Source organism: Dermochelys coriacea, chromosome 7, assembly GCF_009764565.3.
Source record: "Dermochelys coriacea isolate rDerCor1 chromosome 7, rDerCor1.pri.v4, whole genome shotgun sequence".
Taxonomy (NCBI): domain Eukaryota; kingdom Metazoa; phylum Chordata; order Testudines; family Dermochelyidae; genus Dermochelys; species Dermochelys coriacea.
The window spans coordinates 123,914,036-123,941,854 of NC_050074.1; the positions used below are offsets into that span (position 1 = coordinate 123,914,036).

At 60.1% G+C, this 27,819-nt stretch overlaps 1 protein-coding gene across 1 annotated transcript; it reads right to left on the bottom strand.

Annotated features, from left to right (window-relative positions):
• On the bottom strand, positions 1-27,701 carry PDZD7 (PDZ domain containing 7). Its single transcript, XM_038410905.2, has 16 exons — positions 27,668-27,701; positions 25,816-26,301; positions 24,359-24,499; positions 21,243-21,417; positions 19,262-19,438; positions 17,660-17,807; positions 17,135-17,195; positions 15,997-16,455; positions 14,170-14,358; positions 12,237-12,391; positions 10,106-10,197; positions 5,199-5,290; positions 4,476-4,547; positions 3,361-3,891; positions 2,510-2,610; positions 1-639 (listed from the first exon to the last, which is right to left on the bottom strand). The coding sequence occupies exons 2-16, from the start codon at positions 26,006-26,008 to the stop codon at positions 499-501; spliced, it is 2,727 nt and encodes a 908-aa protein (XP_038266833.1). The 5' UTR covers positions 26,009-26,301; positions 27,668-27,701; the 3' UTR covers positions 1-498.
• Between the last annotated feature and the right edge of the window lie 118 nt (positions 27,702-27,819).

Below are 27,819 nucleotides of genomic sequence, written 5' to 3' on the forward strand. Positions count from 1 at the left end.
TCCTGTGTGAGCTGAGCAGCCACCCCAGCCCCCTAGGGGCCGGCCCTGCCTCCTCACTAGCCCAGCAGGGGCAGGTGGAGATGGCCAGTAAAACATGATGACCCGTCACCTGCAGGAGTCGACACAGGGGGGCAGTGTGGCTCAGCGGGGGCAGGCCAGGGTTGCAGCCCCATGGCATGGTAGCCCTCTGCTGCACCCTCCCGCCCATGCACCCAAGACCAGGGGGCGTGTCTGTATGTCAGGGATGCGCCAGGCCCTGCTGCCAGAGCCCCCCTCCCTGGGGCCAGGCCTGGCTGAGGCCACCTGAGCGGGGGGGGGCCTCTTCTCCCACCCCTGCCAGGCTGCAGTCGGGCTCGTGGGACTGGATGCCCATAGCCGCGGGCTCTGCCTTTAACCCCTTGAGGATCTGCTTGTCCTCCCGTGGGCCTGGAAGACGTCTGTCTGGCTGTCCGCTCAGCCCGTCGCTGCCAGCCTGGCACCGTCCCTGGCTAGGCTGTGTCACGCCTTGGGCACCTTCACCACCAGCTCCATGGGTGCCTGCCGGTTGGTCCTGTAGGCCTGGCGGATGAGGTCCACCGCCCGCTGGTGGGTGACGTTCTGCAGGCTCGCCCCATCCACAGCCACCAGCTCGTCCCCAGCCTAGCAATGCCAGAGAGACAGGGTTGGGAGCCTACAGTGGGCACCGAGGGTAGGGACAGCCCCTGCTGCGCCTGGCTCTGGGCTGGAGCCCCAGCTCCTCCCTCTGTTACCTGGGGTGCTGGGTGGGGCCCTGGGGACCAGGCTGGGAGCTTGGTGCCACTGCAGTGGGGGTGGGGTGGGGTCACTGAACGTCAGGATGCCTGGGCTCTTGGGGAGGGGAGTGGGGGGCCAGGGGTTAGACTCCAAGCCCTCTCTTCCTCTAACCAGTAGCCCCCCCCTCTGCCCCTCCTCCAGCACGCAGACTGGAAACCAGGAGTCCTAGCTCCTGCCTGCTGCCCCTCCATTAACCTGGATGATGTTATCCAGCGCTGCCCCCCACAAAACGCCCTGGGACCTGTCTGAGAAACTGGAGGGGCTGGAGGGCATGGCCTCCTTCAGCATTGCCCACAACTTTGTCTTCCGTGGGGGCAGCCGTGGGCCTGGTACCAAGGCAGCTGCTGTAGGGCAGGGCGGGGGGGGCAGCTGCTGGGTGGGCAGGGCCCCAACAAGGGCTCTTTGTCAGTGCCACAATGGGGGGGGCCGCAGTGGCTGTCCTCCCCCTTCTCCCCCCCTGGCCACAGCCCAACTTTGCCATGGGTGGGAGGCTGGGTGCAGTTGCACCAAGCGACAGGCTGTGGCATATGGCATCCTGCTGGCCAGGACCTGACCCTGCTGCCCCCCCCTCGCCCCCAGCTGGAACAGCCAAGGGCAGGGCAAGTGTGTGGCTTCCCAAATTGCATGCAGGCAGGGGCAGCTGGCTCTGGGGGGCCCCTAGCCCCCTAGTCAGCTGCCCATGCCCAAATGCCCACCCAACTCCTCTCTTTGCTGGACCTCCTGGGCCAATTGCGCTCACTAGCTCCTGGCTACTTCCCCTTGGAGCTGGGCTAGCCCTGCAGGACCAGTGGAGCTAGACCCTGGCTACTTCCCTGCCAAGCTGGCCCCACAGGAAGCTCCTCCCTCCCCCCATCTGGGCTCCAGGATGCATCAAGGAGGCTGGTGGCAGGGAAGGGGCTAGCTAGTGGGCAGAGCACTGGGCTGGAACGTGGGACAGCTGGGTTCTAAGGGGTTACCACAGCCTGCGTGTCACTTAATCGTGCCATGCCTCAGTTTCCCCACTGATAGTGGCGGGGGGGGCAATGACCCTGGGCAGTAGGGAGAATGGCTGTTAATGCTTTTACATCTGGAGCTGCAGGGGCCCATCCTGCCAGCTGCTTCCATGGCTCTGGAAGCCTCCAGGGTGGACACATCATTTCAAACACATCTTGCTGTCTTGCGCTTACAAAGAATCCTTCCAACTGTGACCCGAAGGGTAATTGATGCCAGGGCGCCCGCCTGTGTCTGTAGCCAGCCTGAACCAATGGCTCTGGGCGGCCCGAACTGCCCCTGCTCATGCCAACTGACTGCTAACTCTGAACCCTACTGATGGCAAAAGGCCGTTTTGCATTTCTCGTCCCTGAGCAAAGCACACAAAGGAGAGCGATGCTCCCATTATGCAGAGCTGTGCCACCCACCGTGTGCTTTGCCATCTCGCGAGGAGGGGTTTGGGGGGCACGGGTGGAGCATGGGAAAGGTCCGTGCCCCTGTGAAAAGTGCTGGTGTCTGAGCCTAGCGCAGGAGAGCAGCTGGGTCTCTGTCATTCAGCTCTGTGTCCGACTCAGTCCGGGCCAGCGCCGCAGGTATGTGTCCCTCCCCGGACACCCCCAGGACCCCGTCTCTGCCCAGTGTCTGATCACATAACGGGTCTGTGCCACAGAGAGACCAGCTAACCGCCCCGGGGGTTAGCCCCAGCCGCAGCAGGGAGCCCCCGCCCTCCCCCTACCACTCCCCGTACCTTCAGGGCCCTGCTCAGGAACGCCGCCCCTCCAGGAAAGATCTTCTCGATCTTCACCATCGGCTGCACCTTGGACTCGATCCCGCCCGAGATGCTGATCCCTGGAAGGCAGGGGTGGACCAGTCTCAGCCTGCCCACTCGGCCCAGACCCCCCCCTCTCGCCCCACCAAGCTGGCGCCACGGATCTGGCACCTGTGGGCAGCCCCCAAGGTGTGGCCCGCTTTAGCTACCCCCGGCCCTCTAGCTGGGATGTGCAGGCTCGGGGGACGGGGGGGCGGAAGGGGATTCCCAACTCCCCAGGGCTAGTGAGCCCAGCCTGGCATTGTGGCAGGCTCTGGTACTCACACCCACTTCCAGCACCATCCCTGGCTTGTGCCTGCGCCCCACTGCACCCACCCAGCCGCGTCTGTGCTAGCAGACAGGGCTGGGTCCCCCTTCCTTTGGCACCTGAAACAGGATGGAGACTCTGGGGTGGGGGGGAGGGCGGCTGGTATCTGTATTTAAGAGAGCGCCCATCCCCCCAAGCAGATCAGGCTGCTGTTGTGGTAGGCCCTACACAAACACAGAATGGGCTATGGTGGGCTCAGCTCCCCGTTGCCAGGACCGGGCTGGGCCCAACTGTGACCCCTGCCAGGCTGGTTTTCAAACTCCCACGTGACGGGCTCCCACCTCCCTTAGATTCGATGCCATGGCCGGCCCTGGTGCTGGGGTCTGTGAGCATGGAGGTGGGGCCGCAGGCAGTACATAGGGGGCAGGGAGGAGCTGCAGGGAGCCCAGCGGTAGGGGGCCTGGAGCAGCTGCAGGAAACCCAGCGGTGGGGGGCCCAGGGGGCACGGCAGGGTGCCACTCACCCAAGGACTGCCTGAGCTTGGAGAGATGGACGGTCATCAGCTTGTACTCCTCCTCGGCTGGGCCGTTGTGGGCCAGCCCCTCTTCTCCCTGGGTCCCTTGGCTGGATGCCGAGATGCCCGTGAAGACCTGGCAGAGCCGTGGCCGGGCCCGCTGAGGCTTGCTGAGCCCCACATAGAGCGAGTCGCCCCCTGGCTCGGCCTCGCCCTGCCCGTCGGAGGAGCTGGGGGTGCGTGGCCCCTCGCTGCCCTGCCCTGGCGGCTGTGCCAACGCCTCTGTGGAGGGGTCAGGACATGGCATGAGCCCAGGGCTCTGGGCAGGCTCCGCCAGCAGCCAGCTGGGCCCACCGGCAGCTGGAGCTGCAGGGGTAATGGGGGGGGCCACGCAGGCGTCCACGGGCACGTCGGGCAAGGGCGTGTAGCTGCACGGGCGAGTCCATCTAGAGGAGCCCTTCAGCCGCTCCGGCCCTGCCCTCGGCACCCCCCCCTCCTCCTCGGCCTGGAGCGGCTGCAGCAGGAAACCTCCCCGGCGGTCTGCAAAGAAGAGACGGGGCTGTTAGCAACGTGCCGGGGCAGCCCCCCGCCTCATCCCCTCCCAATGGGCTCTGAGACCCACCCCGGCCCTAGCCCTGCCCTGTCCCCGGCCTCCGAGACCCCTCCTCCTAGCCCTGCCCTGTCCCCGGCCTCCGAGACCCCCCTGTCCCAGCCCTGCCTTGTCCCCCGAGAGGCCTCAGCCCTTTCCTGCCCCATGACCTCCGAGTCCCCCCGCCCCCAGTCCTGCCACCCCCCCGCCACAGGCTCTGAGCCCCCCATCAGCGGAGAATCAGAGCATGCGGTGACTGCCTGTCGGATCCCGGCCCCAGGACTCCAGCCACCCTGCCAGCCAGCCCCTGGCAGCCCCAGAGCCCTGCCCTGACGTGACCCACAATCCCATGGGCGCTTGGGGCCGGCTGGGATGTGCGGGAACCACCTGGCTCAGCTGGCGGCCAGTGACTGTCGCCCTCTAGTGGACAGAGCCCTCAGCGTTGTCAGCCCTACATGTGCAGCCAATGCGGGTGGGGGGGAAGCAGCAGGGGACTGGGCGGGGGGGGGATCTGGCAGGGGGGGGCAGTACTGACCAGGCACGGGTGTGATGAGGTGTCTCTTGGGAGGCATTTCCTGCTGCGCCGGGCGGAGCGCGGACAATTTCCCTGCAGGCGGGCAGAGAAGCGCATCAGAGACGGGACGGGTTCGCTCTGGTTCCTGGTGCCCGAGGCTCTGGCTGCTGGCACGGCGCCTCTCCCAAACCAGCCCTGCTGCCCACGCGGAGCCACGCTGCCACCCCCTTCCAGGCCGAGCCTTGCTGGAAAGTTTGGGGCTTCTGCCACCAGCCCAGTGCTGACTGCTCCCCCCATTTCCCCCGCTCTGCCAGCAGCGCCCTGCCCGACTGGCACTCACTGGCAGGGCGCTGACGCCCCCTTCCCCTGCTAGGCTGGAGCCTGGCCCGTAGCGTGCGTGTGCTGAGCATCCAGCCCTGTACCCGGCTTCAGTGGCGGCTGCTCTGAGCCGATCGCAGGCTGGCTGCTGGGGTGATGGGCGATGGGACACAGCAGTGGGGGTGAGTTTGCAAGGTTCCCACCCAGCCGGCAGGTTTGGATCCTCACCCGCTGGGCCCATGGTTTCATGGTGCCCAGGGTAAAGAGGGGTTTGTGCCAGGACCCAGGGGCTTTAGGAAGGGGCAGAGACTCATTCATCACCAGGGGTAATGGAAAACTGGCAACCTGGGATCCCCGAAGCCAGTCCCCAAAACAAGAGGAGTTGGGAGGCCAGCTGGGCCCAGCCCTCGCGGGGGCTTCCCCTACCTGCTCTGCTCTTCAGGGTGTCATATGCCTCCAGCTCCAGCGGCATGACCATGCTGTCGAAGCGGCCCATGTCAGTGGAGGTGACCAGGCTCCTGCAAGGGGCAAGCTGTTAGTGCCCAAGTGACCGCCACTGAAATGCAGCCACCTCTGGGGCGGAACGTGGCCACTGTTTAACGGCAAACAGCAACATGAGGTGACAGCTGAGGGCAGAAGCAACCCAGATTCAATTGCAATAGTGGGGGTGATTCTAGGGACCCCAATGTACTTACCCAGCCAGGATCTGCCCAGGGTGTCACCTCTGCGCTCACTGTGAAAACTGCCATGAATGGAGGGACATGAGGGATCAGGGGCTTGGACCCAGCCCAGAGCAGCCCCTAGCACCATTGGCTCAGTACCTAGTCAGAGGCAAGAGCGCCCGCTAGGGAGCTGCTTGCATCATGCGCTCTAGCCCCCTGGAAATGCATGGACCTCGAGCCAACGTCCCACCGGGGCCACAGGGCTCAGGGCTGAGCTAGTTAATCTAACTGCTGAGCAGGGGCAAATCCAGTCCTGGTGAAACCAGCAGCCCCGGCTGTGTACGATGGAGACTGGCGAGGCAAGGCGCAGTGTGAGGCCGGAGCGAGGAGACAGTCCGAGCGGGACTGGAAAGTCTAGGAGAAGGAGGAGCCGGGAGGCCGGGAGTGCAGAGCAAGCGGTGGGGGCTGTTCACCATCCCGGGGCACAGAGGGGAGAGGCGCTAAGGGCCGGGATCATGAGCCAAATCCTGCTCCTGAGGCTGGGGGAACCTGCAGGGACCCCAGGGAGTTAAGGGAGCTGCCGGCTGCTCAGGGCCAAGTTCAGAATCTGGGCCGCGCAGCCTCTCTGTCCCGTCTCGCAACCTGCCGCAACAGCCTTCTCCCTCACAGCATGTGTGTTGTTTGATTGCAGAATAAATGCCCCGACTGAGACAGGACCCGGATGGTGCCACGGGCAACCACTGGGCCTGTGACCCCAGCACGCCCCATCACCAGCCTCATACTTCTTGACATATTTCTTGACACCTTAAATGACTGTTTCTTGGAGCAGCTAGTCCTGGAACTCACAACAGTAGATGCAATTCTTGATTTAGTCCTAAGTGGAGTACAGGATCTGGTCCAAGAGGTGAATATAGCTGGACCGCTTGGTAATAGTGACCATAATATAATTAAATTTAATATCCCTGTGGCAGGAAAAACACCACAGCGACCCAACACAGTAGTACTGAATTTCAGAAAGGGGAACTACACAAAAATGAGGAAGTTAGTGAAACAGAAATTAAAAGGTACAGCGCCAAAAGTGAAATCCCTGCAAGCTGCATGGAAACTTTTTTAAAACACCATAATAGAGGCTGAACTTAAATATATACCCCAAATTAAAAAAACATAGTCAAAGAACCAAAAAAGTGCCATTGTGGCTAAACAACAAAGTAAAAGAAGCAGTGAGAGGCAAAAAGGCATCTCTTAAAAAGTGGAAGTTAAATCTTAGTGAGGAAAATAGAAAGGAGCATAAACTCTGACAAAGGAAGTGTAAAAATATAATTAGGAAGGTCAAAAAAGAATTTGAAGAACAGCTAGCCAAAGACTCAAAAAGTAATAGCAAATTTTTTTTTCAGTACATCAGAAGCAGGTAGCCTGCTAAACAACCAGTGGGGCCACTGGACGATCGAGATGCTAAAGGAGTACGCAAGGACAATAAGGCCATTGCGGAGAAACTAAATGAATTCTTTGCATCGGTCTTCATGGTTGAGGATGTTAGGAAGATTCCCAAACCTGAGCCGTTCTTTTTAGGTGACAAATCTGAGGAACTGTCTCAGATTGAAGAGTCATTAGAGAAAATTTTGGAACAAATTGATAAACTAAACAGTAATAAGTCACCAGGACCAGATAGGATTCACGCAAGAGTTCTGAAGGAACTCAAATGTGAAATTGCAGAACACTGTAGTTGCAACCTATCACTTAAATCGGCTTCTGTATCAGATGACTGGAGGATAGCTAATGTGACACCAATTTTAAAAAGGCTCCAGAGGTGGTCCTGGCAATTACAGGCCTGTAAGCCTGACTTCAGTACTGGGCAAACTGGTTGAAACTATAGCAAAAAACAAAATTGTCAGACACATAGATGAACATAATTTGTTGGAGAAGAGTCAACACGGTTTTTGTAAAGGGAAATCATGCCTCACCAATCTACTAGAATTCTCTGAGCGGGTCAACAAGCATGTGGACAAGGGGGTGTGATGTTATTGACATAAGCTGGGACTGTATAGATCATTGTTGCAACAAAAGTCCTGTAGTGGCACCAAATCTTGTATAAAGGGGGTCAAATGAGGTGTCTAAGACAAGGTTATGGTTTGCTGGTTATGATTATGCTGTCTATATGTGTGTATCATTTTTATAGAAAAAGTTATGAATATTGCCTCTATACTGTCTGTATTTCAAACTTTTGCTATGCTTCTGGGGGACACCCCAGACAAGTTGGTGTCAGCTCTGCCTAGCCTGCTTGATGGCCCATTAAGGACCATCTTCTATACAACTGACCCACTGAGAGAAGGCAAACACACCTTGGGACTCAGCCAGGTATGCAGGGACCTGCCTATGGACAGAACTCTGAGGTTTTTCCAGGCCGTGTGAGGGACAGCTTGTCCTTGGGACAAAGAAAGACAGACCACATTGCAAGAGACTATAAAAAGCTGCTGCAGCCCTCAATCTTGTCTTCAATCCTGCTTCTTACCTCTGGAAGGACTTTGCTACCCTGAAGCTTTGAACCAAGGACTGAAAGACCCAACCCAGCCTTGGATGTTCTCCAGAGATTTGATTTGAACCTGCAGTTTATTCCATCACTGCTGCAAGCCTGAACCAAGAACTTTGCCATTACTGTATGTCATTGATTCCATTTAACCAATTCTAGCTCTCATCTATAGCTTTTTCCTTTTATGAATGAACCTTTAGATTTTAGATTCTAAAGAATTGGCAACAGCATGACTTGTGGGTAAGATCTGATTTATATATTGACTTGGGTCTGGGGCTTGGTCCTTTGGAATTGAGAGAACCTTTTTTCTTTTACTGGGGTATTGATTTTCATAACCATTTTTCCCCATAACGAGTGGCACTGGTGGTGACACTGGGAAACTGGAGTGCCTAAGGGAATTACTTGTGTGACTTGTGGTTAGCCAGTGGGGTAAAACCAAAGTCTTCTCTGTCTGGCCGGTTTGGTTTGCCTTGGTGTGCACAGAAACCCCAGCCCTGGGCTGTAACTGCCCTGCTTGAAGCAATTTGTCCTGAACTGGCACTCTCAGTTGGGTCCCGCCCAGAACCAGCCTCGTTACAGGGGGATCCAGTGGATATAGTGTACTTAGATTTTCAGAATGCCTTTGACGAGGTCCCTCACCAAAGGCTCTTAAGCAAAGTAAGTTGTCATGGGATAAGAGGGAAGGTCCTCTTGTGGATTGGTAACTGGCTAAAAGATAGGAAACAAAGGGTAGGAATAAATGGTCAGTTTTCAGAATGGAGAGAGGTAAATAGTGGTGTCCCCCAGGGGTCTGTCCTGGGACCCGTCTTATTCAGCATATTTATAAATTATCTGGGAAAAGGGGTAAACAATGAGATGGCAAAATTTGCAGATGATACAAAACTACTCAAGAGAGTTAAGTTCCAGACAGACTGTGAAGAGCAACAAAAGGATCTCACAAACCTGGGAGACTGGGCAACAAAATGGCAGATGAAATTCAGTGTTGATAAATGGAAAGTAATGCACCTTGGAAAACATCATCCCAACTATGCATATAGAATGATGGGGTCTAAATTAGCTGTTACCACTCAGGAAAGAGATCTTGGGGTCCTTGTGGGTAGTTCTCTGAAAACATCCGCTCAGTGTGCAGCGGCCGTCAAAAAGGTGAGCAGAATGTTGGGAATCATTAAGAAAGGGATAGATAATAAGACAGAAAATATCATATTGCCTCTGTATAAATCCATGGGACGCCCACAGCTTGAATACTGCGTGCAGATGTGGTCTCCCCATCTCAAAAAAGATATATTGGAATTGGAAAAGGTTCAGAAAAGGGCAACAAAAATTAGTAGAAAGAAAAGGAGTACTTGTGGCACCGTAGAGACTAACAAATTTATTTGAGCATAAGCTGAAGCCCACGAAAGCTTATGCTCAAATAAATTTGTTAGTCTCTAAGGTGCCACAAGTACTCCTTTTCTTTTTGCGAATACAGACTAACACGGCTGCTACTCTGAAACCTGTCAAAAATTAGTAGGGGTCTGGAACGGCTGCCATATGAGGAGAGGTTAATAAGACTGGGACTTTTCAGCTTGGAAAAGAGACGACTAAGTGGAGATATGACAGAGGTCTATAAAATCATGACTGGTGTGGAGAAAATAAAGAAGGAAGTGTTATTTACTCCTCATAATACAAGAACCAGGGGTCACCAAATGAAATTAATAGGCAGCAGGTTTAAAACAAAGAAAATGAAGTATTTCTTCACACAACACATAGTCAACCTGTGGAACTCCTTGCCAGAGGATGTTGTGAAGGCCAAGACTACAGCAGGGTTCAAAAAAGAACTAGATACATTCATGGAGGATAGGTCCATCAATGGCTATTAGCCAGGATGGGCAGGGATGGTGTCCCTAGCCTCTGTTTGCCTGAAGCTGGGAATGGGTGACAGGGGGTGGATCACTTGATGATTCCCTGTTCTGTTCATTCCCTCTGGGGCACCTGGCATTGGCCACTGTTAGAAGACAGGATACTGGGCTAGACAGACCTTTGGTCTGATCCAGTCTGGCCGTTCTTATACCCCCAGGCACAGGGGCCTGTTTCTCTGCCCCTTGGGACATGCCCCATGGAAAGCAGCACAGAGGGAACCCTCCGTCCCAGCATCGTTCACCCACCTGACATCCCTCAAAAGCAGGAGTTTCTCAGGCCGGTCCAGGATGGCCAGGAGTGGCCTCACCAAGTCCTCCACCCCACCTTCATGGACATACTGCGGGCAAAGGACAGGCAGCGTCAGACGGGCCTCTTCACTGGCCAGAGCCCAGAACACCAGGCAGTGCTTAGTCAGCGCCAAAATGCAGCCACATCTGGGGGGGGACGGGGACGCAGGCAGGGTTTCACAGCACCCAGCAACAAGCCAGAACAGCTCTGAAGAGGGAATAATGATTTCTCCCAGGGGCGGGGGGGGGGGGGAGGCAGAACCTGATCATCCCCCTGCTGGCATTTGGCCAAGACCCTCAGGCTTTCATGTGGGGCCAGGGCCTGCTCACAGTGATGAGTTACTCCGTCCACTTTAAATCACTTCCCTGCCCTTAATCCAGATTGACAACAGCATTAGTGAGAACAGGATCCGGTCCCAGATCAAGCAGTGAGCACAAGGGGCAGGGCCCTACTCTCCAGGCAGCACCTGCTGGTGCTGCGGCTCAGTACTGACATGGGGGGCCAGCGCCGCTGGCTGGCTCACTGGCAGCTGTTCCTGCTTAGCCCGGGAGAGCCAAGGGCCAGGGTGTGGGGCAAGCTGGGGGGTGGGTGGAGAGGAGTCTGGGGCGGAGACGGCAGCTCCAGTGCAATGGGCTAGTTCTACCCGCACAGCTGGGGAGGCTGCCAGGACTCTCCCCCCCCCATCACCCCATTGCCCAGCGGTCAGGATTAGACCTCCTGGCCAGTGCTCAGACCAGCTACACCCCGTCCCAGCGTGAGGCTGGCAGCTGCCCCATGCCGGGAGTGGGAAAGCGGCACGGGTCTGGCTGTGACGCCCTGGCAGTGGGAGTCCTGGGAGCCAGGGGTTTGCCACAAGAGATCTAGGGGGCTTTGTTATGAGAGGCCCCTGGGAAAAGGTTTCCCAGCCAGGAACCTGCTCCAAAGGGGGGCACTGGGGTGGCCAGGGGTCCCCGATGTGTGGGGAGGGGGCACAAGTGAAGCAGCAGAACTGGTTTGGTTTATGACCTGGATTTGAATTGGGACTAAACCCTTGTTACCAGTGAGGTGCAGGAGAGTGGGATGTAGGGGCTAGAACTGGGGTGTGGGAGCCAGGAACACAGGGCTCTGCTTGTGACCTGGTGCCAGTCCCCACCCCCCCATGCCTCAGTTTCCCCCGCTGTCTGATGGGGCTAATGACATCTGCTCTCCTCCCCGATGCACTGGTAGGGCTGGGGTGAGCCGGAGTCTGGCCTCACTTTGACCCTCTCCCTGCCAGCTGGTGGGTGACCCTGTGGAAAAGGGGGGGTCTCTACCTATGGAACAAGAGCCCCCTTCCTGGGCGGCCTAGTGGATATGCCCAGGAGTGGGGGTTGCGAGGGGTTAATCTGGATTCGGTCTGGGTCCAGCCCTTCTCCGTGAAAGGGGGGAGGGGCAATGGGGTTGGGGTGAGCAATTGGGCAGGGATGGGGGGCTGAGCTCTCGAGGACACAGGGGCAGGCTCTGAGTGGCATCTAGTGTTCACTAGAGACACCGGCACCTAGCAGGCCCAGGGGTCGGTGTGTGCCCAGGCTCCCTGGCTACAGGGATGGGTCTGTGGGGGGGCTCTAGGAGGAAGGCTGCCAGGGCACAGCGGGAGGTAGCGCTGCCCTGGACATGTCCTTCTCTAGCACTTTCATCCCTGCACGCAGCCACGAGCAAAGCCAGGCACCATCCCCGAGGAGAGATCCAGGTGGGGAAACCGAGGCACGGAGGGGGTGACACGTGAACGCAGAGGCGGGGACGGAGCTGGGAGAACTCAGCTCTCCCACTGCACAGCGGGGCATGGGGGGGTGGGCACAGGGTGGTGAGCCAACAAAACAGGCCCCAGAACGGAGTCCAGAGCCCTCGCTGGGCTGGGAGAAGCACAGGCTGAGGGAGCCAGCTGGCTGGGCCGGGGTGCCCTGACCGAGATCCCATAGAACAGGACAGCCTGGCTACCCTTTCCCCTGCCCTCTCATTGCTCTCTGCTTTGGCCACCCTGGGCACTGGTCACACCCATCCCGTGTCCCCTCTGGGCTCCTGGCTGCAGTGCAGGTAACAGCAGCCCGGGCATGTGCCCACGCTCCTTACCCGGATGCAGTGGCGCAGCACGGCCGTGACCTCGTCCTCCATCAGCAGCTTCCCGGCCATGTCCCGGAGAAGCAGAAGGCGGCTCTCAGTGGCTGGGCTGGGCTCACGGGCGGCACGACCCGGGGAGCCCAGGATACTGACGGGGCGGCCTTTGTCTGGGGAGCAGCAAAGCAGGGTGAGCGCAGGGCCACTGGGGAGGTGATGGGAGGGCAGGGAGCTCCAGAGAGGTGGCCCTCATCTTAGCCCAGGTCGTGGCCCGCTGGCTATGTAGGTTCCCTCCCCACCCAGGGGCTCAGCAGCAGGGCTGGGACCAGCCCCTCCCACCGCACAGTCGGGACAGACTCCACTAGCTGGGAGCAGTAGTAGGCTGTTCTCCCCCAGGTGCCCGCTGCCAGAGGGGGCTGTGGCATGCTCAGCGAGTGGGTTACCCAGGTACAGCTCATGGGTCGGATCCCTGGCCAGCTGTGGGCACCTCATTTGCGCACACAGCTGTGCACATGCTTTTATAAAGACGTGCCCCAATGGCCCTGATCAACCCCTGCTCCTGATTCATCAGCCAGTCCCTCTCTGCCCCCATCCCCCCCGCAATTCTCCTTCCCACCCCACAGGCCTGGCCGGGGCCAACTCCTCACTGGAGCTCATCAGCTGGGAGCCAAACAGGGGCAGCGTTGAAAATGGAGAGACTCTGCAGATCCGGGGGCTCTGGACACTCCCAGTGGGGCCGCAGGGGGGCTGGGCTCAGTCTGCCGGGCCCCGAACCAGGCCCCCAGAGCCCAGCCCACATGGCAACGGCCCAAGATCAGCTAAAGCCAGAGCCAAAGAGCAGCAGCTGAGCGCAGCGTCCTGGCGAGGGCCCCACTCTGCACCCCATGGCCCCAGTGTCGCGGGCTACGGATCTACCAAGAGCAGCCCAGCGCGGCGACCCCGGACTGGCCATGGTACAGCTGAGATGCCCCCTGCCTTCAAATCAGGGGTGCCTAACAGCCCCTCCCCCAAATCCCTGGGGGCTCCAATCTCCTCCTGCCACAGGCACCAGGGAAAGGAAGGGAGCCAGCTCTCTCCAGGACAGCCAGTGGGGAGGCAAATGGCACACACAGCAGCACATGTCTGCACACATGTATGCACACACATCAGCACTTGCATGCACATGTGTGCCATCACACGCATGCACACGCACACTGGCACACGCATGCACACACGTGCATCGCAGTTACCCCGCTTCGGGCTCCGGCTGACAAGTTTCTGCAGGGCGCTGGCTGCAGGCGGAAAGCAGAGGGCAAAACCAGCACACCAGGTGATTTGCCAGCAGCCCTGGGGAACCAGGGGTTAATGCCCTGCGGGGTCTGGGCCATCTCCCCTGGGGTTCAGTGGGTGAGCTGGTGCCAGGAGCCTTGAGGCTGCGACTGGCTCCCACAGCTCGGGAGGTGGGCAGGCGGTATACCAGGCAGGTTTGCAGTTAAGGACTGGGAATCAGGAGACCTGGGGTCAACCCCTGACTCTGCCACAGGCCACCGGTGACCCTGGGCAAGTCACTTCACCTTTCTGGGCCTCGACAATCCCAACTGCAAGAGGAGGGGTTGCACAGGCTGGCAGCTCTGGGTGCAGGGCCCATCTCCCTGGGTGTGTGTGGGGGGGAGCAGGTCCCTTTCTCCCTGGGCACGGGGGGAGAGGGGGCAGGGGCCAACTCTCCCTGGGCCCCGGGCAAGGCAACACCAAGCAATCAAAATTCATGTGATTTAAAATAATAAATTCCCTGGGGGAATCGCCATGGGGCCAGACCCACCCCCGTCGGGGAGCAGGGAAACCCCATGCACGACCCCCCCTGCCCCAGGAGCAGAGATGGGCACGTCCCTCCCACACATCCCTGGGGCCATTCCAACCCCCCCCGTGACACAGCCTCGCCCACCCCCCCAGGTGTCCCAGCGCCTGTTACCTTTCCCCCCCTCCGGGCTGGCCGGGGACCTGGCCCGTCTCCTGCGCCCTGGCGGCCCAGCCCCTTCGCTGCCCGGTGCCCAGCTCTGCCTCGCCCGGCTGCCTCGGAAGAAGAGATTGGCGAGGGTCTTGGAGCGCCGCAGTCCAGCCTTGTCCCCGGTGGGCGCTGGCAGCTCCTGCCTCTTCTCTTCTGGCACCGGGAAGAGAGCCACCGATCAGACCCGGGGCCAGGCAGAAGCAGCGGCTCGGAGCCAAGCATGTCTCACCCTGGCCCCCTCGGGCACCGCATCGGACCCGGGCCCCGATCCCAGCCTGGGTTTGCCAGGCAACCACCACAGAGCGCAGCCATCACCACTGGGCCAACCCCCTGCCTTCCCAGCACCCGCCCTCCTCGTCTTCTCCTGGCTGGGCCCAGCCCCCATCTCCCACCCGTGCTCCCCACCTTGGAGCTTCCTTCTCCCACCTGCATGTCAGACGCTGCTGCTGAGTTCTCTGCACCCCTGGGCAGGACAGCGCCCTGCTTGGGCATCCCGCACCACTCCCCTTGCAAGGGGTGCGTGCCCCCCCATCCCACCGTGAGCCACCCAGGGATCACGGCGCCCAGCTCACCCAGCCCCCCGGGCCAGGCTGGATGTTACAGACAGGGATAGTCGGGGGGCAGGTTGGCTGCTGGACCTGCAGCTCCCCGCTACCCTGGGTGGCTGCAGGAGTTGGGGCGTCAAACACTCCGATACACTTTCTCCTCCGGGCCTGGACATAGGGGAGGGTGCCGGACTGCTCGAGGCCCCCCTCACTGGGGGGCAGGGGAAGCGGAAGCTCAGTTCAGACATCTGGGATGTCACCATCTGAAAGTGGGGAGTCAGGACCAGCTAATTCCCCGCCGGGGGGCAGGGCCACTGGAAATGAGAGGAACCTGCCTGGGATACACGGCAGGGAGGGTGCTGCTCTCCGCGCCAGGCAGGCAGAGGGCACCTGCTTTCCGGGCTGGGCTGATTCCCCTGGGTCTGGCTGAGCCCGAGTCTCCCTGCGAGGCGGAGTTGCACCTCCAGACACAGGGGCTGGCTGCTCCCCTGGGCAGAGTCGAGGCTCCAGCACGGGATGAGGAGCTGAGGGGGCTGGAGGGCAGGAGAGGAGAGCCCAGCGTGTGGGGATTTCGGGTCCTCCCTGGGGGCTGGGAGACAGCAGGTCAGGCATCAGTAGAGCTCTGGGGGTGTATGGGGGCGTGGATCACAGAGCTGGGATAGCAGGGGCTGCGGGTCAGGAGTGAGGGGCCCTGGCAGAGTTGTGTGTGGTGGGAGCCCAGGACTGGGCTAGCAGGGGCTGCGAGTCGGGATTATGGGGCATTGGCTGAGCTGGGTAATGAGGGGGCCCAGGGCTGGGCTAGCAGCAGCTGCGAGTCGGGATTGAGGGGCATTGGCAGAGCTGGGGAATGGAAAGCCCAAGACTGGGCTAGGAGGGGGCTGTGGGTCTGGATTGAGGGGCATTGGCAGAGCTGGGGAATGGGGGGGCCCAGAGCTGGGCTAGTAGGGGGCTGCGGGTCATGATTGAGGGGCATTGCAGAGCTGGGGAATGGGGGGGGCCCAGGGCTGGGCTAGCCGGGGCTGCGGGTCAGGATTGAGGGGCATTGGCAGAGCTGGGGAATGGGGGGGCCAAGACTGGGCTAGCAGGGGCTGTGAGTCGGGATTGAGGGGCACCGTAGAGCTGGGGAATGGGGGGCCCAGGGCTGGGCTAACAGGGGGCTGTGAGTCGGGTTTGAGGGGCACCAGTATGTGCAGACGGGGGAGCCCATTCAGCTCATGCTCTGGCCAGTCCCGGCGCCAGCACCTACCGCCCACGGAGAGGTAGCTCTGGGATCTCTTGAGGGGCTGCCGTGGGCGGCTCAGTGCCAGGAGCAGGGCCATCCACGGCGAGTCCGAGAGCTCCTTGTTGGAGAAGGGTCTGTGCTTGTTGCTGGGGAGCGGGTCCCGGAGGCTCTTGGCCCGGATGGCCGTGTCCTTCAGGATCTCTGGCGGGTGCACGGTGTGCCAGGTCTCGGTCCCCGCAGTCCCGTCACCGGAAGGGGGCAGGTCCGTCTGCATGGCTGTCTCCACTCGCTCCAGGGAGCGGCTGCATGCCGGAGGGTCCTCCATGGAGATGGAGACGTCCACCATGTGGGCTGGGGCAGGGCTGGAGAGCGGGGCCTGGGGCCGCCTGTCCAGGGAGCTGAGCGGGGTCCCCGAGGAGTAGGAGGAGACGGAGGAGCTGGTCTCTGAGGCCTGTGAGAGCTGCTGTAGTTGGCCATTGGTCACTGGGAAGAAATGAAGGGATGAGAATCCATGGGGAGGGAAGGAGCCACCACCAGCCTCGGCCCCTGGGATCTCACAGCATCTGTCTGGGCCCTGTGGAACTTCATGGCCCGTTGGGTGTGGAACCGAAGCCCTGAACTGGGAACTGCAGGAGAACCACCAGAGATGCTAGCTGTGTACATGTCAGTGCGCCCCAACTACCCAGCTATGTATCACAGGCCCTGTACTGCTGGTAGGTAATGAAGATTCCCCTTGAGCTCTCATAGCCAGGAGCGCATGCTCTTGGGAGCAACCAGGTCTGGGCGGCTGTGGAGTGCAGCATAGTGACCTCTGGACAGTGCCAGCCAGCCAAAGATTGGTGGCACCCCTAGGCACCAACACTGCACCTGTGCCCGTGAATCTCAAGGCCCGTTCCAGGAGTGACCGGGTGGTGCTGTCGTCTAAACACAGCTGGGTCACTGAGCTCTCAGCAGGCACTTCCCGAGGTCATGTGGCGAGGAAGGATCAGACCCCGGAACAGGACCCAGGTGTCCGGGCTCCCTGCCCTATGCTCGCTCAGTGAGACAGCACAGCACTGGAGTCTCTTTATGATTCCCACCGGCAGAGGGTCACCCGCGGACCTTGCCCCCAGTCGACCCTAGGCAGAGATGTCCCGGGGGGCATCGAGGGGAGCTTTCTTACACTGACTGAGCCAGCAGTACTCAGCCACCATCTCCTTGTAGGCAGGGAAGCGTCCCGTCTCCTAGACGTGGAGGGAAGGATGAGGGTTAGCGTGTCACCGGCTGCCCCGGGCAGCATCTTTGAGATGAACCCGATCTGCGTGCTGGAGCTTGCCATGAATAATGCAGCTGCCTGCCAGCGCCTAGCTGGGTTGAAACTGGATCTGCCCAAGAGTGAGGCCCGCGCCCCCGCTTGGGCACCAGCCAGGAGCTCCCCAGAGCTGCCTACGTCAGGGGAACCCCGAGCAGCCACCAGAGCCAGGGCAGGGGAGAAGCAGAGAGTGACTGCTCCATGCCCCGGGAAGGGCCTTCGGGCTGGGAGTCACCAGAGTCCCTCTCATGGCAACATGCCAAGTGCCCAGACCATGATGGGCTTCTCCAGCCTTTCCCAGGGTGGCACGGTCCCACCTCTCCCTCCCGGGGCCGGTCATGGCTGGGGTGTGAGCCCAACGCAGCCCAGCCCAGTGCCCCAGGTGGCAGGTCCTACCTGGATGGTCAGCATGATGTGCGTCTGCCCCTTTAGCACTTCCACTGCCTTGCTATGGCTGATGGCGTCAAACTTGACTCCGTTGGCTGCAAGGACTTGATCTCCCACTCTGATCCCGTTCTGCTCCGCCAGCCCGCCAGGGTCGACCCTGGAATGACCCACATCAGGCAGCTGGTGGCTCTCAGCCCCCTGGATGGGGAGGCCCCCCGAGCCCAGTTCATCTCCCTAAGTGGCACACGACCCACTGCTAGGGACACGTGAAACCGGACTGGGGCGATCAACTCAAGGGCCTGAACCCATACTGGATGGGCTGCCCAGACTGCTAGATCCTGCCCCACCTCCAGGGCTGGGACAAACCCTGCTTCTAGCCAAGCAATATCTCCAGACAAGACTATGTGACGTCCCCTGATCCCCACATCTGAACCTTCTCAGCTGGGTGCGGGTCCAGCTGTTTCTTGTCATCAGCTGGGGGATGCTCTTGCTGAGTTGTTGGGCCCTAGCTGGGTGCCTGGCTCTGGCTGCTCCTTGCCTCATGCTCCCTGGCTTGGATGGGGCTGTGTCTGCCCTTGGATGGAGGAGGGGGGAGGTCTCTGGCCCTGGCTCTGCCTGCTGCCCCTGGCTGGAGGGGGTCTCTGGCATAGCGGGACCAAACCTCCACGGAGGTCTCCATTCACCCCCTGGGGCTTTGCTCCCCATCCTTTGGACAAGGGTGATTTTTGCCAAGCTCAGAGAGAAGCCGGGTGTGTAACCCCCCCAGCTTGGGACCCGTCGCCTGGCATTTCAGAGGCCGCTGCTGGGAATCTGGCCTCGGTTGGCGCTTTGCTGGGGAAGGGACAGAGAGACTGTAAACATTTAACATATCGCCCGGACAGAAGGAACACTGGAGATCCCACGTGTCCCTTCGGACGGCGTTTCTTCGCTTTGGAAAGGTGGAGACGTTTGAGCAAGGAACCTGCTGACTTATTCTTAGGGACAGGGCAGGGCAACCCCCCCCCCCGGAGCACTACAGGTGAAAACGAATCCCATGACAATCCACGCTAGGGATGGAAACGGACTGTAAGCAGGACCCAGAAAATCCCGTAGGCTCCTATGTAAGAACTTGCTCCTGCAGTCGCCCAGGATGGGGCTCGTCACATGGGTGCAGAGCTGCTCAGCTCAGAGTCCTGGGGCAGCAAATTTAGGTCCAGCCCCAGCCTTAACTCCACCCACGTCGTGTGGATATGCACCATCCAGTGATCTGACGGGCGGAGCATTCTGAGCCCTGGATCCAGCAGTCCCAGTGGTCAGCGGGCTCCTTGCTGTCATGTAGTCTGGAGACTACAACTCCCAGCAAACCTTGGTCTTAAAGGGCCACCCACCCCACACATGCGCTGACTGTACCTGCCCTAAGCCGCTTTGTAACCGAGTTAATTAGATTTGCAGCTGCCCCCCACTCCCAGGGCTCCGTAAGCAGTAAGGGGTTTCTCCTCCAGAAGATCTCAGAATGGGAGGCTGGAGGATCTCAGACACGGAAGGCCCAAGAGGACGCTCTGCCAGGTGCTCAGGACACGGTGTGGCTAGTGGGTGCCGGGCGCCGAGCGAAGCTGCTGGGGCCCAAGGTACCTGGAGACGTAGATGCCAAGGCCGAACTCCTTTCCCCCACGGATGTTGAAGCCCAGACAGTAGTCGTCGGAGGTGGTGTAGAGGTGGACCATGCGTCTCACGCCGCCCTCGGAGCTGCTGTCTGACGGGGTCGACCCGCTCTTCTCCACGATCAGGCGCCTGTTCACGACATCCACCCTGCCACAAGAGCGACCGTGGCAGGATTCAAACAGGGGCCCAAAATCCTGGGGCTGGCTCTGGCACGACTTGGGCCCCAGGGTACGTCTACACTGAGAACCCTACAGCAGCCCAGCTGCGGCGCGTCAGTCTAGACGCTACAGACGGGAGGGGTTCTCCGCTCACTGGAGCAAATCCACCTGCCCGAGAGCCGGTCGCTGGGTCGATAGAAGAATTCTTCCCTTTACCTAGCGCTGTCTACACAGGGATGTACGTTGGCTTATGCTCGAGGAGGGGTGTGTGTATGTGTGGATTTTTTGCATGGGGCTGGCTCGATCTCATTCTCCAGGGTAGCCCAGCCCCCAGTTTCACTCAGCTGCTCTCCGATGGTGGCAATCTCATGAGGTCAGACAACCTGCTGGAACGTCCACCGTGGGAATGGCAGATATCTCATGAGACTGGCTCTTTCTCCAGCCACTTTGGGCCCCTGCTGAGGTTCTGGCTGCAACCAAACTGGAAAATGGTTGTTTGGATACAGGCCCAAAGCTGGGATGGTCAAAAGTGCCCGATTCTAAACGAATGCCAGTGGGGACTGGCTGCCGGCTTTGAAAAATCTTCCCCCAGACCCAGGCTGGGAGCTGGTGGTTCAAATCAGACTCCCCCTGGGATCTGCAGGGGGCATGAATCTGTGAGTCCAGTTTCGACCTCTCTCTAGCTTTGATGCTACGTATAGAGGGAAATCTCACCTGCCCGGAACCTGAACTGCAAATATTTGGAGGTTTGGAAAAGGTGGAGGAATTTTTCATTTCCATGGTGGGACCCCATCCCCCTTCTGGCTGGTAGATGGGACCCCACGAGAGAGGCTGTCCTGGAGGTTTGAACTCTCCCAAGGGAGCCTGCCCATGAGTTTCCAGGCCCGGGGACTCTGCTAGATCAGGGAAGTTTAGGATCAGAATCCAAACTTTCAGGAGCGAATCCAACCCCCGTCTCCAAACCCACTAAGATTCTGCCCTTGCACAGCTCCTGAAGCCTGCCTTGCTCCCCAACAGCTAACAGGGCAGAGTCAGAGACCATGGTGATGGGCACAGCAGAGGAATCTGGCAAGAATCCAGCGTTCCTCTTCTCACAAGACCCCTGGGGATCGAACCCACAACCTCTAGATCACGAAACAGGCACCTTTACAGGACAAGCTAAGGAAGCCAGGCTCTACTGGCTGATTCGACCCTAGAACTGTTGGGGGTGAGATCTGGAAAACCCCGATAATGGACAAACCAGTCTCTCAAACATTTAGCCCTCGCGTCTCACCCAGCCCCGCCACGGCTCCTGAATGCCCACCTCAGTTCCAGCCCACCATGAAGCTGTGCTAACCCAGTCTGGGCTCTCCCTGCACATCTCTGCCGCTGCCCCTCAATCCCGGCTCAGAGCCCTGTCACGATCGCCCCTGGCTCCCTGCTAACCTAGATCCCTGCCGGTGTTCCTCAACCCTTCCCCCCGCTATTCCATTCCCCGCCCTCGCCCCCAGGCCGCCCAGCATGCTGATCTGTGTGAGGCGGACAAACAAGGGCCCAGCATGTGACCCTGGGACACCCAGTTCCCTGAGGGCCCAGTGCAGGATTCGAACCTGCCCTCTGGAGGGGACCGCTGAGTGCGCTAACCCTGCGGGGCACCGGGTCCCGAGTTCACTCCAATGTGCTCTCCTGGCTTCTTGTGAACCCGAGAGCTCCCTCTCTGCTCAGAGGAGTGCAGCTTTGACCCACCCGCATCAGACACTGGGACGGGCCGAGGATCGCGGCAAGGTATAGGCAGTGAGCGTGCCTCTGCTTACCACGTGGTCTTTTCTCGGGAGAATTTAATCCCTGGCACCTTTCCCATGCGCCTCACCATCATCCGCAGCCGGTTGTTCCCAGTCAAGACCTTGACGGCACTCCCCATGGTGATGCTCTCCAAGCTCACGCTGTTCACCTCCGTGATTTTGTCCCCGATGCACAGGCCGGCCAGATCTGCAATGTTAAACGGGGACCCCTGAGATCAGGCTGAGAAGAGGCGGCTGGGACGGGGGAGCGAAAAGCTGGAGGGCAGCTGCCTGGTCCAGCCAGACTTTCCCCGGGATGGCAAGTTCTCAGCTCAGCAGCAGCCAGATCTCACCTGGAGTGTTGTCGCAAACACTTCGACCTGGAACGATCAGGTGGGGACTCGCCTTCCAGCCCTGGGATTGGAAGGTCATGGCCATGTAGCGTGGGGGAGAGCAGTTTCCTTGATGTCATGCATGCTCCTGCTTCCCTCACCAAATTTCGACCAGCAATGACCACGGCCACAGGTCTCAGGTACTTACCCGGCCCCCCTCTCTGCAGTATCACAACCTCTAATGCGTTCAGCCTCCCTACAGGCCTGCGAGGTGGAAAGTACCCCCATTGTCACTGTCCAGACAGAGGCTAAGTGACTTGCCCAAGGTCACGCAGGAAGTCTGTGGCAGACACCAGGAAACAGAACCCGCAGCTTCTATCTACTCAGACTGGCGCTCTGGCCATTGGGCCAGGCTTCCTCCAGGGTCACAGGAAAAGGCTCTGGCCCTAAGTAGCTGGCCTGGCCCTGATCCGTTGCTGAGACCAGACACGAGCTCCTCCAGGCTACTGGGGTGTCATGTTTTGACCCTGCCTAAAGGGGCAGCTAAGATTTTCAGCACCTTTCCTCAAGCTAACTCCAACAACGATTAACGAGCACCAAACCTGACGCCGCCAGGAACTGGAACCGAGCCTGGGTGTTCTTATTTCTGATGACAGCATGTTATTCGGACAGCCTCTGCCCGCATTGGATTGCTCTGGTGCTTGCAGAGCTACAGGGGACTAGGGTGACCAGACAGCAAGTGTGAAAAATCGGGACGGGGTTGGGGGGTAATAGGAGCCTATATAAGAAAAAGACCCCAAAATCGGGACTGTCCCTATAAAATCAGGACATCTGGTCACCCTACAGGGGACAGCCAAATAAATCACTCCCCTCCTGTAAAGGTTAACAGAGGAGGCGAGACAAAGGGCTTCCCATGCCCCACAGAGATAGCTAGGCCCCCTTCACTTCCCACCCCAGTGAAACGAACCCGACACAGGGTTCAGAGCGTCAAGGCCAGAGGGGACCATGCGATCTCCTGTGTTGCACAGACCACAGAACCTCCCCCAGCTCCATCTGGATTGAGGCCAATCACTTGCGTTTGACTAAAGCAGAGATCCCCAAACTGTGGGGCAAGGAGGAACATTCGGGGGGGGGCATGGCATGCAGCTCTGCTCTTGGTTTGCCCCCAGCTGTGGCCCCAGCCTCGGCCCCCTTACCCCTGTCCGCATCCCCCATTCCCACACCTTGGCCCCGGTCCTGGCTTGGGAGGTGCGGGGGTGCAGACAGGGGTAAGGGGGGGCACAAAGTGAAAAGTTTGGGGACCATTGGACTAAAGCATTTTCCACTGGATCCGAAGACATCAAGTGCTGCAGAACCCACTGCGTCCCTTGGTGGCTTGCTCCCGGGGTAAGTCACCCTCTCTGTGGAAAACACCGGCCTGATTTCAATTTGAATTTGCCTGGTTTGAACCTCCAGCCATTGAATCCTAGAATCCTAGAATCTCAGGGTAGGAAGGGACCTCGGGAGGTCATCTAATCCAAACCCCTGCTCCAAGCAGGGCCAACCCCAACTAAATCATTGGTCCCAGTTCTGCCAGTCATTGGAGGAGCCTTTTAGTACCGGGATTTTCTCGGCGGCTCCTCTCCAGTTTTCCCAACATCCATTTTATGACGTGGAGCTGGCACGGGGTTGCTGACCCCAAAAAGCAGGTGTCAGACCCCAGTGACCCATCAGATGGGTCCCCAAATCATGCAACGGACTAACTAATGTTTGCTGAGCCGGTGGTTTGCATTCCTCCCGACCCCAATACGTGTTGCCGATTTAGGCTGAGGAATACGATTCTATCCCCTACACCCCGACAGCTAATCCCTTTGGACGGCTCCCCCCCCCCCAGCCCCACATCTGCTCCTCCAGCTGCTGTGGAAGTTCTTCACTCGCATACCCTGGCCGCTGGGGGGCACCGACGGGGGGTTCTGCGTCTCCCCCTGCCAGGCCAGGTGCTGCAAGGAAGGGGCAGGGGGTGGGGGCACCCTGAGCTGCTGGGTTCTTTCTGCCCCTTCCTGGGAGAAGGCTGTTGGCTGCTCCCCCCTCAACTCCTCTGGGAGGCTGGGGAGCCCTTTGCCTCCCTCCTGCTGCAGCCCGGGGTTGGCGGCTCTTAGCCTGGAGGCAGGGAGTGGGGCAAGCACCCGATCGGTGCGGGGGTTCCCCATGGCAGCTCCTGTGGCATCATGGCGAAAACTGGCTCCACCATGGGCCAGTCTCACAGTCTGCTGGGGGGCCTTTGGCGCTAGGCAGGACAGCTGCAGGTTAAGCCAGGGCTCGGGCTAGGGGCAGCAGGGTGGCCTTGCGAGCAGCCAGGCAGGAAAGCCCTCCAGTAAACAAACCGGTGGGCCAGCTGAAACAGTCTCCTGTGCCCCGAGGCCCTGCCGAGACCTGCATGTGCGCATGGCCCTTCCCCGGCTCCTTCCCCACCCCGCCACCGTCCCCTGCCGTGCAAGGAGAGCCCACAGACCGGGACTCAGATGGAGTCAGCGCTCCCCGCACGGCCCCCTGCTCTCCACCCAGACATTGGAGCAGCCCTTTGGAGACTACAGATCCCAGCATGCTTCGTTTGGCACCTCCCTGGGCAGCCCTGCGCTTGGATCAAGATGGGGCGCTGCCTCTTGGCAGCGTTGTCAGTCCCCAGGGAAGTTGCAGAACAACCCGGGCCAGGCTCCATCTTTAGCCAAGCCAAAGGCTGCCTGGATCAAGGTGGAGCATTGCATGCTGGGACTTGTGGTCTCCCCATGATGGCGGGCAGAGGCCCTGGCACGGCGCCCCGCGACGAGCTCCGCTTACCGGCGCTGCTGCCCTCCTCCACTTTGCTGACGAAGATGCCCAGCCCGTGCTCCGAACCGCCGCGCACGCTGAACCCCAGCCTCCCGTCCGCGCTCCTCTCCACCGTGACGGTGTTGATCACGTCGCTCTCGTCGCCAGCAGCTGTGGGGACAAGGCCAGAACACGCGGGAGAGAACAGGGCAGTTTCCACAGCTGCCAGGCCCCGCACCGCCACTCGCTTATGCAAGAGCCGGGCCAGGCCTCGCTGGGGCACATGAACGGGCCAGGCCGTGTTCCGGGCACACAGCTGCTTTCCGGTGGTCTCGGGAGCGCCGCTGGAGGGCTCCCACAGTATTTACAGGGCTACTGCCCTCTTCCCATCCGCCCATGGAGCCAAGTCCTCACCAAGCCCTTTAGAAGCATTAACAGCCAGGGATCACAAAGTGCTTTCCAAAGATCGACTAACTGCACCGCACCCTGCTCCTCCCACGCCCAGGTGGGATTATCACTCCCATTTCACAACTGGGAAACTGAGGCACGGGCGGGTGGCGGGAGAATGGCTCGCCCAGTGATAGAACCCAGGTGTCCTGGCACTCAGGCCAGTGCTTTGGCCACAAAACCATCCTTCCTTGTTAGGTAAAGAACCCAGGTGTCCTGGCTCCCCGTCTCCGGCTCTAACCCACTTCCTACCCTGCTTGGATTTGAACTCAAAGGGCCACATTCATCCCTGGCGTAACTACCTGGCCCCAAGCGTGTAGAGCGGCAGGAGCAGAGCGAGCGCTCGGGGTGACGTGCGTAGCATGGGGAGTTCCCTACGCTGCAGAATTTCTGCCCATTGATAATTAACGAAAAACAAAACTGCACCCAATCCCCACGGCCCAGAGGCTGGGACTGGCCTCCAGGCCAGGCTGCAGCTAATGGAGTTACCCTGGAGATGAATTTAGTGCTACGATTTTTGCTCCTGCTCAGACCAATGGAGCACGTGCAAGGAACGAAGACAAGTTCACTGCAGTGGATCTCAACCTTTTCCACACTGGTACCTCTCCCTCACCCCCGACCTCCCTCGCATCCAGCCAGGATCTAGCCATGGCCCCCCCATCATTTAGCAATAGGAGTAGGCCAGGGCGGACAGGCCCCACATCCCCCAAGGCGAGAACACCTGGCTCCAAGCAGCTTCCGTGAGCTGTATGTAGCTGAGCTGAGGTGCAGAGGATGCTATGGGGGTGGGGGGAGACTCGGGGGACCACGTCCAATAAAAAGGGGGCCTACGTCGACTGGATGGGGAGACACAAGCACCAACTTCAGGGGCTCTCTCCTGCTTTCGGCAGGGCCAAAGCTGTTCCTTGGGGCACTGCCCTGCCCGACTCACGGCTTGAGAAGGGGGCTAGGTGTTGGTATCTGTGTGGTGAAGGGTGACCCCAAAAGACTCCCCTCTTCCCCCCCGCAATGGAAGCGGAGAGAGGCCCCGGCTACCATACCTTCGATGGGTGAGTTGATGAGAATGACCCGTCCCATGGGCGACGAGGTGCGGATGCCCCGCGGGTGTCCGTTCACCAGCCGGTTCGGCTTCCTGAGCAGGTAGCGGGTGGCCGCGCTGGCGTCACTGCCCGAGCTGTGGGAGTGGGTGGCGCAGGCTGTGTCCCTCAGCACTGAGTCAGATCCGTGTGCCATGGCGGGGCGGGACGGCCGCTAGTCACGGAGGGACCCTGGCGTCCAGGGGACGTCTTCAGTGGGGGAGCAGGGAGGGACCCCGCACCCTGCCCTGGGGAAGCCTGATTCCGTGGGTGGCTGGGGCGGATCGTTACATTTTGGCTGCTCGGGTTTCCTCCCGCCAATGGAAGTGGGCGCCTGATGCAGCCCAGTGGCATGTTCCTCCGGGTGGGCGTGAAAAGGGGCCGGGGCCGCGTTTTCTGCCAGGTCTCAGCTCCGTCCAGGGGCCTCACGCAACGGCGCCGTTCCTGTGCCTACGGCATCAAATCCAAACGGACCCGTGTCAGCCCCACAGTTCTCCCCACCACCAGGTGCCAGGGCCCCACCAGTGAACGACCAGGGTCGTTCGGAACAGCCCGCCAGCGCCTGACACCCCCCACTCACGGGAAAAGCTCCCAGGCCAAATCCGGAGAGGAGCTCTCTGATCCGGTCACTTACACTGGCCTCCAGTGGGGTCACTCTGGATTTCCACCAGCGCAGGAGGGAATGGGAATCAGCGCTGGCCCCTCATGGGTCAGTCAGTTAGCTCCCCGGAGGGCATTCAGACCCAGGGGCAAGTAGGCCTGGCCCCTTCAGGAGGAACAGCTCTGCCAAGCTCACCCTGCTCTGCAGCCAGAGAGTCCCAGACTTTTAGGCCATGTGGGCCCATGTCGATCGGCCGCCCGGCCTGCTCTGTGTAACACCAGACACCAGCATTCACCCGCTAATTCCTGTATCAAGCCCCTATCTAGGGGCGAGCCCGAGCCCATGTGCTTGGCTCTTCTCCACCTGGAACAACACTGGCAGCCCGGTAATCAAGGGACAGTTAGACCAGAAGGGGCGATAGGCCGGATTTGGCCCTCGGTGCACATTGGAAACACCTCTGTTTACATCAGGGGAGTTACTCCAGATTTACACCGGCACAGCGGAGATCAGAATCTGGCCCTAGCCCCATGCATCACCCCGGAGTTAATCCGGATTTACACTTGATGGCGTGAGATCAGCTTCTGGCCCCAACCTGGCTGATTTAAAGGGAATCCCTCTGGGTTTACACCGGGATCAGGGAGATCACAGTCCAGCAACAATCCCGTTGGTTTTCCTGGAGCTACTCTAGGTTCGCCCCTGCGCCGGGGGCAGATCGGGCTCCGGCTGTCTCCTGGTTTACAGACAACCCGGCACACTTTCCGTGCCCGGGGCTCCTGGGAGGCAGGGGAGCCGGGGCAGCTGGAAGCCGGCTCAGCGCAGGGGGGTGGCCCCTGGCCAGAGGAATAAGTGACGGGGTCCCTGCCCAGGAGGCACCGGGCGTGGGGGAAGGGACGGAGCCAGGGAAACACCCGCGGGCCGGGGCAGGACGCTCCCCCCGCACCCTCCAGGTGCGCAACTTTCCTCCACCCGGCGCCCCACTGTGCCCCCCGTGGATCGGGGGCTCTGCACCTTGGACAGACCCAGCCCCCGCGATCCCTGGGCTTGGACCCCACGCTCCCCACCCAGGTGTCTGCAGGTGAGCCCCGGCTGGGTCCCTCCCTGCTCCCCGTGCGCCAGAGGGGGCAGCAGCCGCTGGGGCCCAGGTATAGGGCTGATGGGGGGAGTCTGACGGGGGGGCTGCCCGCCCTAGCCTGCCCCGCCCCGTCCCCCCCTCACCTGTCTCCGTGTTTCTCTGCAGCCTGCCAGCCACCTCACCGGGCAGAGCCACCCGGCTGAGGCTGCACCGCCCCCTCCCACTCAGCCCCACCGATAGGCCGGCCCAGCTGGGACCCAGGGCCCCCATAGGCCAGCCTGGCAGTCAGTCCGTG